Consider the following 15,177-nt stretch of genomic DNA (forward strand, 5'->3'; position numbering starts at 1 on the left):
ATTAGAAAAATCAGTGAAGATAAGAAAACATAACTTTTCTAAAGACATGGGAGTAAGGGAAAGGCTTGGGTCTCAGAACACACTCTTTCAGAACCTACCTAGGAAATCTGAGATAAGAGAACTAGAGCTTGTGTGTTCTTTTCCAGCCAGAAGAAGGGGACAATCCTCGTTTCTATGTTCATGTTTACAGCAAATGCTTATTAAAGACAGGGTTGGAAGATGTAGTCTTTTCTTTTGAATCAGGGAAGTTTAGTGGTTAAGAGCTCACCTGAAAAGTCATTGTTTCCACCACTTAGTAGTTATGTGACCTTGGGAACTTGAGTTTACCATGTTGCATCTCAATTTTCCATATCTGTAAAGGACATGAATATTATGAATCATACCTACCCTGTCAGATTGTCATGAGAATTAACTGGGATAATGGATGTAAAGTACCTGAGCTAGTACTAATCAGTGGGCATTATTATTACTGTTACCATTTTCATCATCATCCTCTTTGGTTATTACAGAGGAGTTTAAACGTTGTTATAAAAAATGGATGTCAACTATGAGCTCAAGATTTTGTACTTAGCTTTTGCAATAAATTACCTTTGAAATTATGTCTATTAGTAAGGGAGACTTGTGTTGGGAAAAGGAAAGCATAACAGGCATTCCTGATACAGAGTAATGTGTGAAACTCAAATTCTTGGAAAAGAATGTACCGATAATTTTGCTAAAGACTGACTTGATAATTTGACAGAAGCAAGTTGATTATTTGGATGGTTAGTGAAATACTAGCCCCCAAGACTCTGGCTGATGTGTAGGACAGTACAGGGATTTGCTTACTTTTCATAATCTAATGTAACTTTTAACTGATGCTAGGCCAATGTTTCATTGGCCTAATGTTTAGTAGAAAAATTATACAGAAGTGTGGCTTATTACGACAACTATGAGATTTGGTTTGCAGCTATCAAATTCGGTAGATATTAAGTGATTAGATACACACCATTTATATTTTAGCCTAAATTATATTTCATGGTTAATGAATTTTCAGGTGTCCTTTATTCTGAAGAACTTCATCTTAGAGTGTCTTACGTTGAATAGCAAGTTAAATTTCTGTAGAATCAGATCTACCTTGTTTTATGTATATGTGTGTATTTTAGTGTTGCAGTTTATGGGAAATCTAAGACATAGTGAAATTTTAAAAGAACATTAAAAATCAAGCACAGACTTACAAATCCTGGGCTTATATAGAAAATAAACGTAGGAAGACTTTGAGAGCAGGAATAATTAAGGCAGATTGGCTAGGGAGCTTGGGATCAAAGGAATGACAGGTGACGAGTTCCCTGAGCTTTCCTTTTACCTCGTATATCCCAGACTTAGAGCTGAAGAAGCCAGTAACCCAGAAAAACCAACAGGTGGAGACAAAAAAAAGCCCTCTGTAGCTAGAGGACCTGGAACGGGACATCCTACAGGACAGAACACTTTTAGTCAATGACCGCTGTGCTCCAGTAACAGCACGGAAAAACCTGTGGTCCCAGCCCTGCCAGCAAAGATCAAGTGGGAAGCCTAGTCCTCCACCTCTATAGGCTGTAACTGGAAGCCCAAACCTCTTTGCCCGGGTAGCGTTAAAAAAGGCTCAGTAGAGAGCTGGGACTTTGATTGTACCCAGGCACTAGTGAGTACTTCCCCAATCTCCATGTGGATTCAATGGAGACCATGTAGTGGGAAGGCTGGACTTCCACCCTGACCTGGCAGTAATGAGGCAGCCTCCCTCTTCCTGCTGGAGTAGTGTCAGAGTCAGTATTTTCACCACCATCTAGTAATAAAGAGCCTCCTTCCCTCCCTGTGGAGTCAGTGCGAGCCAAGTTGGGAGCAGTAATGAGGCACTCCTGTCCCTCCCAGCCAAGCTGGTATCAGTGGAGGCCGAGGGGGCACCTGAAACTCCCATCCCCACTCAGCAGTACCAAGAAGCTCCTCGTCCCCTTGGGTGTCAATGAAGGCCAAGTGGGGACTCTGAACTTCTACCTCCACTGAGAAATAACAGGTGGTACCACCGCTTCCCCTGCTGGAGTAGTGTCAGGAAAAGCCAGCTAAAATAGAAGGTTTAAATAAGATCCGAAGTGCTATAACATAATACCCAAGATGTCCAGGTTTTAATTTTTAAAAATCACCTGTTACACCAAGAACCAGAAAAATCTCAAATTGAGGGAAAAAAGACAATCAGTAGATGCCCACACCAAGATGGCAGAGGTGTTAGAATGATCTGATAAAGATTTTGAAGCAGCCATCATAAAAGTGTTTCAATGAATGATTATAAACGTGCTTAAAACAAGTAGAAAAATAGAAAGCTTCAGTAAAAAAAAGTCTCAGCAGAGCAATAGAAGATGTAAAAAATGGAAAGTTTAGAACTGAAAAATACAAGAATCAAAATAAAAAGCTCAGTAGGTGGATTCAGCAGCAGGATGGAGGGGAGAGAGAAAGAATCAATAAACTTGAAGATGGAAAATAGAAATTACCCAATCTGAACAACAGAGAGAAAGTTGACTTAAAAAGAACAGAGCTTCTTTTGGAGTCCCAGGAGAAGAGGAAGTAGGTAGAGCTGAAAAAGCACTTGAAGAACAAATTCTTCAAATTTGGCCAAAGAAATAAACCTACAGGGAAGCATAATGAACCCAAACAGGATAAACCCAAAGAAAACTACACCAAGACACATCATAGTCAAACTTCTGAAAACTGAAGACAAAGGAAAATCTTAAAAACAATGAGAGAAATGACACATTACTTATATGGATGAAACAGTTCAAATGACAACGTATTTCTCATCAGAAGCCCCGGAGACCAGAAGGAAGTGACACAGCATTTTTCAGGTCCTGAAAGAAAAGAAGAATCAACCCAGAATTCTATATCCCATAAAAATGAAGAAGAAATCAAGATATTATTAGATGAAGGAAAACCAAGAGAATTTGTCACCAGCAGGCCTGTTCTAAATAAATGGCTAAAGGATATCCTGTAAACAAAAAGAAAAATATAAAAGAAGTAATCTTGGACTATCAGGAAGAAAGAACAATGGAAAGAGTAAAAGTACAGGTAAATAGAATAAATTTTCTCTTGTTCTTGAGTTTTTAATTAGACTTGAAAGTTGAAGTAAAAGTTATGACACTGTCTGATATGCTTCTAAATGTATGTAGGGAAAGCATTTAAGACAATTTTATTATAAATGAAGGGAGGTAAAGGGATATGGATGGAGATATATAAACACATACATACATACATAAACATACATAAACATACACATATACTGTATCATCTTTGGGCTAAAATAATATAGTATTTTAGTAACAAAAATAGCATAAACTGGGTGGCTTAAATAATAAACATTTATTTCTCACAGTTCTGGATGCTGGGTAGTTCAAGATCAAGGCACCAGCAGATTTATATCTGATGAGGACCCACTTCTAGTTCATACATAACCATCTTCTCACTGTGTCCTCACATGGTGGAAAAAAACAGAACAAACAGAATAAAGTACAAAATGAAAGACTTAAACCCTAAGATATCAATAATTACATTAAATGAATTTAACTCAGTACAGGTGTTAAGAGAGAGACTGGCAAAGAGACTAAAAAATATGACCAAACTTTGTGCTTTCTACAAAACTTACTTCACATAAGACAATATTGGTGAATTGAAAGTAAAAGTCTGAGAAAAAATATATCTTGAAACATTAATCAGAAGAAAGCAAGAGTTGCATATTAATATCAAATAAAGTAGGAAAATCTCCAAACACTTAGAAACTAAACAACTCACTTCTAAATAATTCACAGGTCAAGCAAAAGTCTCAAGGGAAATTTTTTTTTTTAAAGATTTTATTTTTCCTTTTTCTCCCATAGCCCCCCAGTACATGGTTGTGTATTTTTAGTTGTGGGTCCTTCTAGTTGTGGCATGTGGGATGCCACCTCAGCATGGCTTGATGAGCGGTGCCATGTCCGCACCCAGGATTCGAACTGGTGAAACCCTGGGCCTCTGAAGCAGAGTGCATGACCTTAACCACTGGGCCAGCCCCTTATGGGAATTTTTTTTAAAAAAATTGAACTGAATGAAAATGAAAATACAGCATATTCAAAAGGGTGGGACACAGCCAAAGCAGTGATAAGAGGTAAATTTATAGCACTAAACACATATATTAGAAAAGAGGAAAAGTTGCAAATCAACAATGTAAGCTCCCAACTCAAGAACCTAGAAAAAGAAGAGCAAATTACATTTGAGGTAATTAGACAGAAAGAAAGAAAGTACAGAAATCAGTGAAATTGAAACAAAAACAGTGAAGAAAATTAGTGAAACAAACAGCTGATTCTTCAAAAGATTAATAAAATTGAAGAACCTCTAGCAAGACTGACAAAGAAAAGTTGAGAAAAGTCCCAAATTACTAATATTAGGAATTAAACAAGGAATCACTGCAGACCCTGAAGACATCAAAAAGATGAGAATGCTGCCGTCAAGTATGCACACATAAATTTGACAACTTAGATGAAACAGACCGATTCCTCAAGAAGCACAAACTACCACAGTTCATCCAGTATGGAACAGAATTGGTATGGAACTCAATGGTATGGAATTTACATAGCCCTGTAACTATTAAGGAAAATAAACTTGTCATTTAAAAACTCCTGGAAAAGAAATCTCCAGAATCAGATGCTTTCACTGGAGAACGATTCAAAGAAGAATTAACACTATTTCTGTGTAATCTCTTCCTGAAAGTCGAAGAGCAAGAACACTGCCCACTTATTTTTATGAAGTTAGTGTTATCCTGTTACCAAAAACAAACAAGGACAATAACAAGAAAAAAGGAAACTGCAGAGCAATATCCTCATGAATATAGATCAGTAATCTGTAACAAAATATTAGCAAATAGCTTTCAGCAATATAATAAAAGAATTGTATACAGCATGACCAAGTGGGAATTATTCCAGGGATCAAGACTGACTTAATATTCGAAAAATTAATCAATGTAATCCACCATATTAAGAGACTAAAGAAAAAAAATCACATCATATTCATCAGTACACTAAAAGCGTTTGACAAAATTCAGCACTCATTCATGCTAAAAATTCTCAGAAAAGTAAGAATTGAGGGGAATTTTCTTGACTTGAAGAATGTCTACAAAAACCCTACAGCTAACATTATACTTAATGTTGAGAGAAAGTACTTTCTCTACAAGATTGAGAACAAGCCAAGGATATTAGCTCTCACCACTCTTATTTAACATCATGCTTGAAGTTCTAGCCAGGATAATAAAGCAAGAAAAAGAAATAAAAGACATACAGGGTGAAAAGGAAGGAATAAAAGTACCCCTCTTTGCAGATTCCATGACTATCTTTATAGAAAATCACAAAACAAATACACAAAGAATTCAAGAAGTGAGTTCAGCAAGATAAAAGATAAGTATACAAATAGCAATTGTATAACTATGTATTAGCAATGAACACATGGACAAAAAATTCAAAATAAAATACAATTCACATTTACTTCAAAAAAGGAGTACCCTTTAGGTATAGATCTAGTAAAACATGTGCAGGACTTTGTATGCCATAAACTACAAAACACTGCTGAATGAAATCAGAGAAAGTCTAAATAAGTGGAGAGGCAGACTCTATTCACAGATTGAAAGACTATGATTGATACAGTGAAGATGTCAGTGCTCCCTAGATGGATATAAGAGTTTAATGCAATTCCTGTCAAAATCTCAATGACTTTTTTTTGTAGATATAGACAAGTTTATTCTGAAATTTATGTGGAAAGGCAAAGGAAGTAGAATAGCTAAAACAATTTTGAAAAAGAAGAATAAAGTCAGAGTAATAAGTCTGTCCAATATCAAGACTTGTTAAATAGCCACAGTCATAAAGGCTGTGTGGTATTGATGAAGAAATAGACACAGATCAATGAATCAGACTCACAAATGTGTCTGGCTGATTTTCAACAAAAATGAAAAAGCATTTCAATGCAGGTAAGGTAGACTTTTCAGTAAAATGGTGCTGGAGCAAGTGCATAGCCAGAAGCAAATAACCTCACCCGAAACCTCACACATTATGCAAAAAAAAATTAAGTCAAAATAGATCATCACAGACTTAGGTGTAAAAACATAAAGAAATAAAACTTTTAGGAGAAAAACAGGGAAATATTTGAGATCTTGGAATAGGCAAAGAGTTCTTAGACTTGACATTAAAAATATCTCTAAAAGAAATAATTGATAAATTCATCTTTATTAAAATGAAAAACATTTGCTTCACCAAAGACCCTCATAAGAGGATGAAAATACAAGCTACAGACTGGCAGAAAATATTTGCAACCCCTGTACCTAACAAAGTGTTGGTATCTAGAATATATAAAGAATTGTTAATACTCAACAGTAAAAAAACCAAATCATCCAAGTGGAAAATGAGCTAAAGACATGAACAAACATTTCACTGAAGAGGATATGCACATGGCATATAAGCACGTGAAACAGTGTTCAACATCATTAACCGTTGGGGAAATACCAGTTAAAACCACAATGATATATCATTACACGCCTATGAGGATGGCTAAAATAAAAAAATAGTTAACAACACTAAATGATGGCACAGATGCAGAGAAACTGGATCACTCGTACATTGCTAGTAGGTATGTAAAATTGTATGGCATTCTAGAAGATAGTTTGATAGTTTCTTAACAAGCTAAACAAGCAACTTGCATACCACCCAGGAATTGCACATTTGGACAGAGAAGTGAACACTTATGTTGGCACAAAAACCTGTATGTGAATGTTTATGGATTTATTTCAAATAACCAAAAACTGGAGACAACCCAGATGTCCCTTCATTGGTTAAACTGTGGTACATCCATGCCATGGAATACTATTCAGCAGTAAAAAGAATTAATTATTGATACCTGCAACAGCCTGTATGAGAATTCTGCTGAATGAAAAATGCCAATCTCAAAAGATTACGTATTGTATGATTTCATTTAAGTAATACTTTTGAAATGACAAAATTATACAAATGGAAAACAGATTAGTGGTTGGCAGGAGTTAAAAATGGCTTTTGGAAAAAGAGGTTGGAAGGGAACCAAGTGCGGCTACCAAAGGGCGTGAAGGATCCTTGTGATGATGAAATTGTTTTGTATCGTGACTATTTATCAATGTCCTAGTTGCAACGTCGTACTATGTAGTTTTACAAGATGTTAGTATTGGTGGAATCTGGGTAAAGGACATGTGGGATCTCTCTGTGTTCTTTCTTATAACTGCATGTGAATCTACAATTATCTCAAAATAAAAAAAGTATTTTAAAAAAATCATACATAATCTTCCCTCCCAGCACTCACCATTTTTACTATCTTACTGTGTGAATAGTGCCGACCATAGGTTCTAATGTTAGACTCCCAGTTTGGTTCCCAGTTCTGCCATGTGTCAACAGAGTGTCCTTGGGCAAATTTTTTCACCTCTCTGTTGTTTTCTCATCTGTAACATGGGGAGTAAAAATTTGACTACTAATAACACTCTTCATAGAGTTATTGTAAGGATTAAATGAACTGATACATATAAAAGAACAAATTCTGGTAGCTGTAACTGGACAAATAAGTAGCATTGGTGGTGATAGTTGTTACTATGTTGCCTTTCATTTGTTTGTTTGTTTTTCTTTTAACAGAGTTGAGATAATGTGTGTATGCCTTTCCACATTCTGTTTTTCAGTTAAGCCATGATTTTTCAACAATTAATAAGATTCAAATCTAAAATAAAGAACTGTGACAATTTTTGCAACGTATTTACAACCTAAACTTCAGACTTCCAAAAAATTTAGGTTACTACTTGACCTGCAAAAACAATTTTTTTTTTAGTTTCTTGTTTTCCTTTCTGGTTTGCAGCTAGAACGACTAGACTTGTAGCTCTTTGTCTCTCCTATTTAGCTTGCATAGAGTGGACTGGGAGCTCGTGCAGAACTTTGTCCCCGTGTATTTACCTGCTATGGGGCAATTCTTCCAGTCATTCTTGTGACATTTCTAACATGACTGAAGAGCAATATAGATTCTTGGGAATTCTCTGTAAACTTTCAGACCTTTAAGGGTCCAGTCAGTGTCTGTTGGAACACTTCATGTAGAGTTAGGCCGTACCTTCCAGAAGAAAATTGGGTGACATGTTCAGCTTCTCTGTTTCTTGGCCCAGGTTCTATTTATGATAGGTAATTTTTGATTGCCTTCACTATGTCTGAAGCAAAATTTGGGAAGGACTCTAATCATATGTCTTAACAGCTTTGAGCCACTTGCATGAATTGAGGTAGTTTCATACTGTCGTGAGAATTCTTCTGTAATCTAAGGAGTGAAATAGCAGCCTTCTTTGTGAATTCCAGCATCCAAGATTTAAGTCATAAACAAATTTAAAATAAATTGGCCTTTGCTCTTTGGCAAATACCAAGCCTAAAGTAAGTCTAGACAAGGGTAGGTGATATAGATAAACAGTGTCATTTGGAACTCATTTTTCAAAAATAAAACTGGTATTACATTTTAAGCTCTCCATAATGGAATGATTATTTCTTAGGTAAGTAAAAAGCCTACCTAAGATCCTTTGCAAGCCATTTTATAATTCCAAACTCAGGCTTTCTTCTGGTCTGGGTTGCTGTTGAAAAATATCTTTGCTTTGGTCAAAGAGCAAATGTTCAAGAATATATAATTCTTCTGTCATTGGGCTTTGTGCTTATTTTCTTTTCAAACAAATTCCTTGTTTTTGTTTCTGGATTGCAGCCATAATACAAAAACAACATCTTGGTTAGACCCTCGGTGCCTGAACAAGCAGCAGAAGCCTCTGGAAGAGTGTGAAGATGATGGTAAGGCTCTAGGAAGGTCTTGGTTCTAGTGAATTGGGGGCTTGTTCACACGTGCAAATTTTAAAAAGTTGTAGCAAGGTCAACCATCTTTTAACAATGAGTTTTTAAAAGGTAATCCAGTTTCTAGTAAATGTATTATGGTTCCCAAAAGCAGGAGGAAAATCGGTAGAATTGTTTTTAAACGAATGATTTGTTCACACGTAAAGGCAGAGCATACTAATATCTCCATTAGAAACAGAACTTTAGCGCAGTCAGAAACTATTCAAATGAAGATCCAACCTCCACCTTCCAGAACTTGGAGAGAACTCTAGAAAGTCTCTAGGAAGACAGAAACCAGCGATGCCCCAGTAACTTGCCTGTTGGACCCTAACCCTATATTATGAAAGTCTTAGAGGACAAAATTAGGAGCTTTTCTTGAACTCTACGTATTTCGTGACTATGTTGTTTCCCCAGTCTTGGAATAGGGAAAGCAGATCTTGACTTGTTGGGTAATCTCTGTGTAACATAGACTACATCCTAAATATATGAAAAATGTATTCTTCCAAGAAAGACTGAGGTGTTACCCCTAGCCCCACTCTCCCCATTAATCTCTGAAAAGAATCAACTGGCTCTAAGAGTTACGATTAAAAGAAGTTTATTTCAAGGCTTTGGGATTTCTAATTACTTTTCGAAAATGAAAAAAAAGTTAAGACAGAGCAAATATGTTCCTTTTCAGTACACTGAAATCTATCCCAAGTTTTACCAAAATTACTTTCCGACATGGACGAATTAAAAGGGAAATGGTTCGCTTTGCTATTCATTATTCATTTCTGGCATTTGAATTAGTGGTATAATTATTGGATGCATATTTTATTGTAAGCTGGTGAAACTTTATTAATTTATCCTATGGGGCAGAATTGTTGTATATATAAACTTGAGATTTGTTTGAAAATGTAAGCTTGTAAAGTATAATACTGTCAAAACGTTGTTCTTCAAGATCCTTCTGTTATACATGGATTGCAGATTATATGAAATGAGCATAGAATTGTGTGTTCACTTCACGTGGAAACACAAATCTTCTGACTGAAGAGGCGTGACTGAGACACATTTTGTTTTGGTTGCTTAGCCCTGTTCCTAAAGAAGGAATGGCACGGGTGTAGTCAGCTGCATTATTTTGCATGGTTATAGGATAATAGACTGTCCTGATTATTCAAGTACCTGTTTAATATATAATACATAAGTAACCAATTTTCAAAGATCAGAACATAAAATACATTTAGCCATAAAATTTCATAGAACAAAATTTACTCTGTATTTGGTGCCTGATGATTTTGAAGGTAAGTTAGGCACTCTTATTACCATAGGATCTTCACTGTCAGTATCCATTATAGTTAGACTGGGAATGTATGAAAATGCCTGTTAATATAATTTTATAGATCATAGAAGACTCCAATAGGTTTTACTGAGAAAAACTGTCAATGTAGTAAAAGTATTGAGTAGAATTACTAAATGGTTTTGTTACCAAATCTAGTTAATTTTTAGATTCTCATTATTGGTGTTAATGTTATTTCCTTTGGCACAAGTATGTATTCATACCAAACACAGTTAGTTCAGTAATTATCCCTTCAACATTAGAATTCATATATTCTATTTTTAGTAGAAGTTATATGTATGTCTGTGTGCCTGTGTACACAAATAGTATAAATATATAACCAGATTATACCACTATGACAAGTATCAGTTCCCATACCCGTATTTTCAATTGCCAGTTAACACAAAGCTGCCCTGTGTTGTTTATATGATGACACAAAGAAGAATAACATTCTTGGCCACAATATTGTTCCTGTATTTCTTTCTACTCTCTATAGGTCATATGCACGTGGAATGTAACAGTATAGCATCATACTTACTGTAAAAATTTTATATTTTATATTTCCTATCTCAAAAAAGTAAGAAACTAGTTTGGGATTTTGATCTTCAGTGTATAACTCCTTTTGTCATTTCTGTGTATCTAGTTCAATCAGAAGCCTTGCCACCCTGCCTTTGAGCTCCAGGCCAGAGTTGATCTGCCTGGTTAATCACACTGTTTGTCTCAAAGAGACTTCAAACTCAATATGATTAAAACACAACTAATGATCTCCCCCTGCCCAAATCTGGTCTTCTGTAAGTGTTCCCTATCTCAGTTTTGGGTAAATCCATGCATTTTTAAGAGTCTCCTTTGACCTGTTACTTTTCTTCACCCCCATTTCTAACCCATGTCCAGCTGAGTTCACTTTACCTCCCATACATCTCTGGAATCCATCCACCATTTTCCTCACCACCTCTACCGTCCTAGTCCAGGTCATGCTCATCTCCCACCTAGGCTCTTGCCCCTCTCCTTCTTACCCTGCACTCAGAACAGTCTTTTAAAATGTAAATGTGATTGTTTATCACTGACTACCCGACAAGCCATATTCAATGGTGCTCTCAGTCTGCTCGGTAAATGCCAGTCCTCATGTTGCCTCTCCAAGCCCTGTGTGTTTCAACCTCTCCAGCTTATCTTACTCTGCTGCTCCCCACTCTCTGCCCTTCATCCCCACTAGTTCCTGCGCCATGACATTTAGAGATGCAGTTCTCTCTTAGAATACTCTTAGATTACACAAATAGTTATTGAATGTCTTCTCTGTGTCACATGTGTTCTAGGGACTTCAGATGTATTAATGAACACAGCAAACAAAAAGCTCTGCTCTTGGAGAACTTAAATTCTAGTCGTTTTTCACGCTAAGTCTTTCTATTAAATTTTGCCTAACCTTCAGATTACAGTTCAGGGACTTTTCTGTGACCTTGCCCCCAGATATGATTAGTTCATTCTATTATGTGTCTTACTCTAGAGAGCTTATCATAGTTTCAGTTTTATTTTCACTTATGTGAGCTTTGGACTTGTCTCCTCCTCCAAAAGGGTAGAGATGTGTCTGATTGTGCTCATTTTAATATCTCTGTCACCTAGAACAGTGACTGGCACATAGTAGGTCTCATTAAATAATTATTAAAGAAATGAATGAAGATTTTATGTAAATCAGATTTCCTTTTTAAGAAAAAATGCTAGTGTCAAAACTTGGTGTTGGCCGTTGGCTAGTTTTTAAATGAAGAGTTTACAAGATGGATAGGGCCATGTTGGTTACTAAAGTCAATCGTTGATTGATTGATTGATTCATTCATTCATTTGAGAAATATTTAGTATCTACCATGTACCAAAAACTAGACTAGTCACTGAGCATATTGTGGTAGTAAAAACAGGCTTGATCCCTGTGTTCTTGGAGCTCACAGTGGAAGGGACAGCCACCTGCTCTGTAGCTGGAGAGACTTAATGAATGAAATGATTTGTATGCTGTCCTGTGTTCTCTTCTCGGTAATAATAAGATGTTAGCAAGAGGAGATCAAGACTGGGAAAGATCTTGACTTGTTTTGCTCATTGAAATTATTGAGAACATTTTCATTCTAATATTTCTGAGCTGTTTGACTTATAAATCTTATATAAAGTAAACTCTGGCCACTAATACTCCTTTCAGGGCAGCCTTTGAGCCTTGCTTCCCTAATGTACATCATCATGACATAACTCATCTTTCTAACTCCTATCGAAAAGCATTGACGTGTAACTCATTTTACAATCTGCATTCTCGATTTCACCTTACCTTCCATTTTTCAGGCAGCAGTATTACTTATAAGTTAAGTAATGCTTTAATTGTGAGTATAATTGCCTCACTAATTGGAGGATTATTGAAGGATTGAAAGGACTAATATTGAAAGATCTAACATCTTTGTTTGCTCGAAATAAGGTCTGTTTTAAGTGTTCCCACTTAAGAACATTGAAACCGCAAAGGTATTTGTCATCTTTTACAACCAATCAAACCCTCTTTTGACGTGCAAGGAAATGAGCCGTATAATTATGTTGCCAATATCAGCTCTTCCTGTCTTGTGATTTACACTGAGGTCTTGAGTTTACTAGCCAAGCCAATGAAATAAGCCACAATGCAGGTAAGGACAAAACAGAGTGATGTGTTTGCTGCTGTTTTTCTGAGGGGAGTTTCTTTCTTGGTGCTGGTGTCTGAATTTTTCTTTCTCTCTTTTCTGTCTCATTCCTGCTATTCCTTTGGAGAAGAAGGGGTCCACACCGAGGAGCTGGACAGTGAACTAGGTAAACCCTCCCAGCCGGCTACTGCTGCATGATTGCCTAAATGGTTTTGTCTCCGGTGAATTGCTTAATCTCTTGGTTTCTTTAGTTTACGCTTCTCCATTTATGATTTTCATTCCTGCTTATCCCTGAAAGGTCAATCTTACAACCCATGTGTCTGACTGCAGGCATCACGCAGAGTTGTAATAAATCGTGTCTACAAAGAAGAAGTCTGAGCGAATTGAGACTAGAATGAGATTTAAAAAATTGGTGCTAGGTAGTCTTATAAATTGAAGAGTAAGAAAAAACCAAGGAGATAGATACTTGCTGTGTTGCTTGGACTCCCATATAACCTATCTTGGCCTATTTCTGTGTTCGTTTGGCGTGGGTGTTTACATGGGGAATACAAAAAAGCAAAACAAAACCCACCAGACTAATTTAGAGATCTTTGTGGGAGTAACGACAATCCAACAATTTCAATGATTAATTGAATAGTTAAGTCTTAGCATTGAGTTGTTCTTAAGTCGCAGGCCACATGTTGACTTGTAACTGTAGTGAATGGCTTGAAAACCAGATGCAAGGTTTCTATGTGCCATTTTCCTTAGAGTGTGTATATCAATGTAAATCAGGTCTTGTCTACTCTAGCTATTACAGTTTAGAAATGTTTTACATGAGCAGATGATGCCAGACTCTTTTATCTTTGTTGTTGGAATATATTAAGTTACACGCCCTGCTAAGTTAAATGCTTTATGTTCAGCTTTTAACAATATTAAAATTAGTTCGCATTTCATCTGATGCATCTGCAGAAGGGTAGATGGGAAAGCACAAGTTTCGACTAAATTGCACATGAAAGCCTTGGCTGATTGAAAATTAACCAGAAGGTTGTTTAAGATCAATATGGATGGAACTGTCCTGAGTTTATTCAGTCAGCATAGCATTTTTGAGATTGCTTTAAGAACGGAAAATATAAATATTTAATGCAGATTATTGTTTTCATTTGATTTTATTTTTTATTATGCACAAAAAGATAATCAGTCATGGTTGACTAGTGTTATGATATAATAGAATTTAACTCTGTTTTTCTTAATGTTTGGGGCGTATCATGTTGTAATTGATGGCTATGCCAGCAATGTTCGATAACTATTGATAGATCTATTTTTAAAGATGTTTAATACGTTGGCCTTGTGGTCATTGTGGTCGGAATGACTTGAGCTTCAACCTGTGTAATAGAACCATTTGAAACTAATTTTATCAAAAAAAATTTCTCAATCCAGTGATATTAGATGAAGTAATTGAAAAAGACAGAACTAGGTTTTCCAGACACAAAATTAGTGCCTTAATCATTTGTTGAACCAAGTGATTCAAGTCTTGCTACCTGCCTATTATATGTGAGTGACCACTGCCATCTGTGGGCAGCTGGTGGAGATAATACAGCTGTGCATAGGGCTATGGAAGTTTGAATGTTGAAAGTTTTAAGAGAAAAGTTTCTGTATTGTTTTTTTCCCCATGTAACTGTAACAGTGTGGAAATTTTGCTATGTTGTTAAAGACTGCAAAAAGTAAGTTTTAATGGCTGCATGGTATCCCTTCTCATGGTCATAGCCATAATTCTGGGTGATGGTTTGGTGAAGTGGTGGAGCTGTCTCTGGGGTCAGATCAGGCTGCCTGGCTTCATATCCTGGCACTCCCACTTCCTGGCTGTATGACCTTGGACAAGTCATTCACCTTCTCTTGGCTTCTCTTTCCATATCTATACAGAAAGCCTGAAGGAGGAGCTCCCATTGTGGTTGTGAGGAGACTTAATGAGAATGTCTCTCAATATTTGTCGCTGTGGTCATCACATATTATTGTTTTTACCAGTTGTATTATTTATTAACTAATTCCCTCTTGTTGGATTTTTCAATACATTCCTTATGGTACTTTTTGCCTTTAATATTGGACAAGGCAGGAATATGTGTACTATAGAAATGTGTCCTTGTAGGTAGACTAGAGACAGGACTCTTGATTTTTGCCTGCACGTGTCTACTGTGGAAAGAGTGATGTGTACACACATTCACACGCACACACACACACACACACACAGTTTTCTGTTGTGTTCACTCCACATTCTATTGACAAGCCGACTGCCCATTTTCTTAATAAGAGGGTCCTAATTTCAAACAATAGCAACTGTCAGGTTTTCGGTGAACAATATGGTTCCAGATGTAACAAG

General features: G+C 36.3%; 1 protein-coding gene across 10 annotated transcripts in view; it reads left to right on the top strand.

Moving 5' to 3' along the window:
• MAGI1 (membrane associated guanylate kinase, WW and PDZ domain containing 1) overlaps nt 1–15,177 on the top strand; it is a 598,134-nt gene that overhangs the window by 497,070 nt on the left and 85,887 nt on the right. For 7 of the 10 annotated variants that reach the window (XM_046662236.1, XM_046662246.1, XM_046662260.1 and 4 more), the window contains 2 exons: nt 8,755–8,837; nt 12,952–12,990. In XM_046662236.1, the coding sequence (XP_046518192.1) occupies nt 8,755–8,837; nt 12,952–12,990 (122 nt within the window). The remainder of the gene's footprint in view (nt 1–8,754; nt 8,838–12,951; nt 12,991–15,177) is intronic. The other 3 variants (XM_046662253.1, XM_046662314.1, XM_046662268.1) reach the window with 2 other exon arrangements.

Source organism: Equus quagga, chromosome 1 (genome assembly GCF_021613505.1).
Source record: "Equus quagga isolate Etosha38 chromosome 1, UCLA_HA_Equagga_1.0, whole genome shotgun sequence".
Lineage (NCBI taxonomy): Eukaryota > Metazoa > Chordata > Mammalia > Perissodactyla > Equidae > Equus > Equus quagga.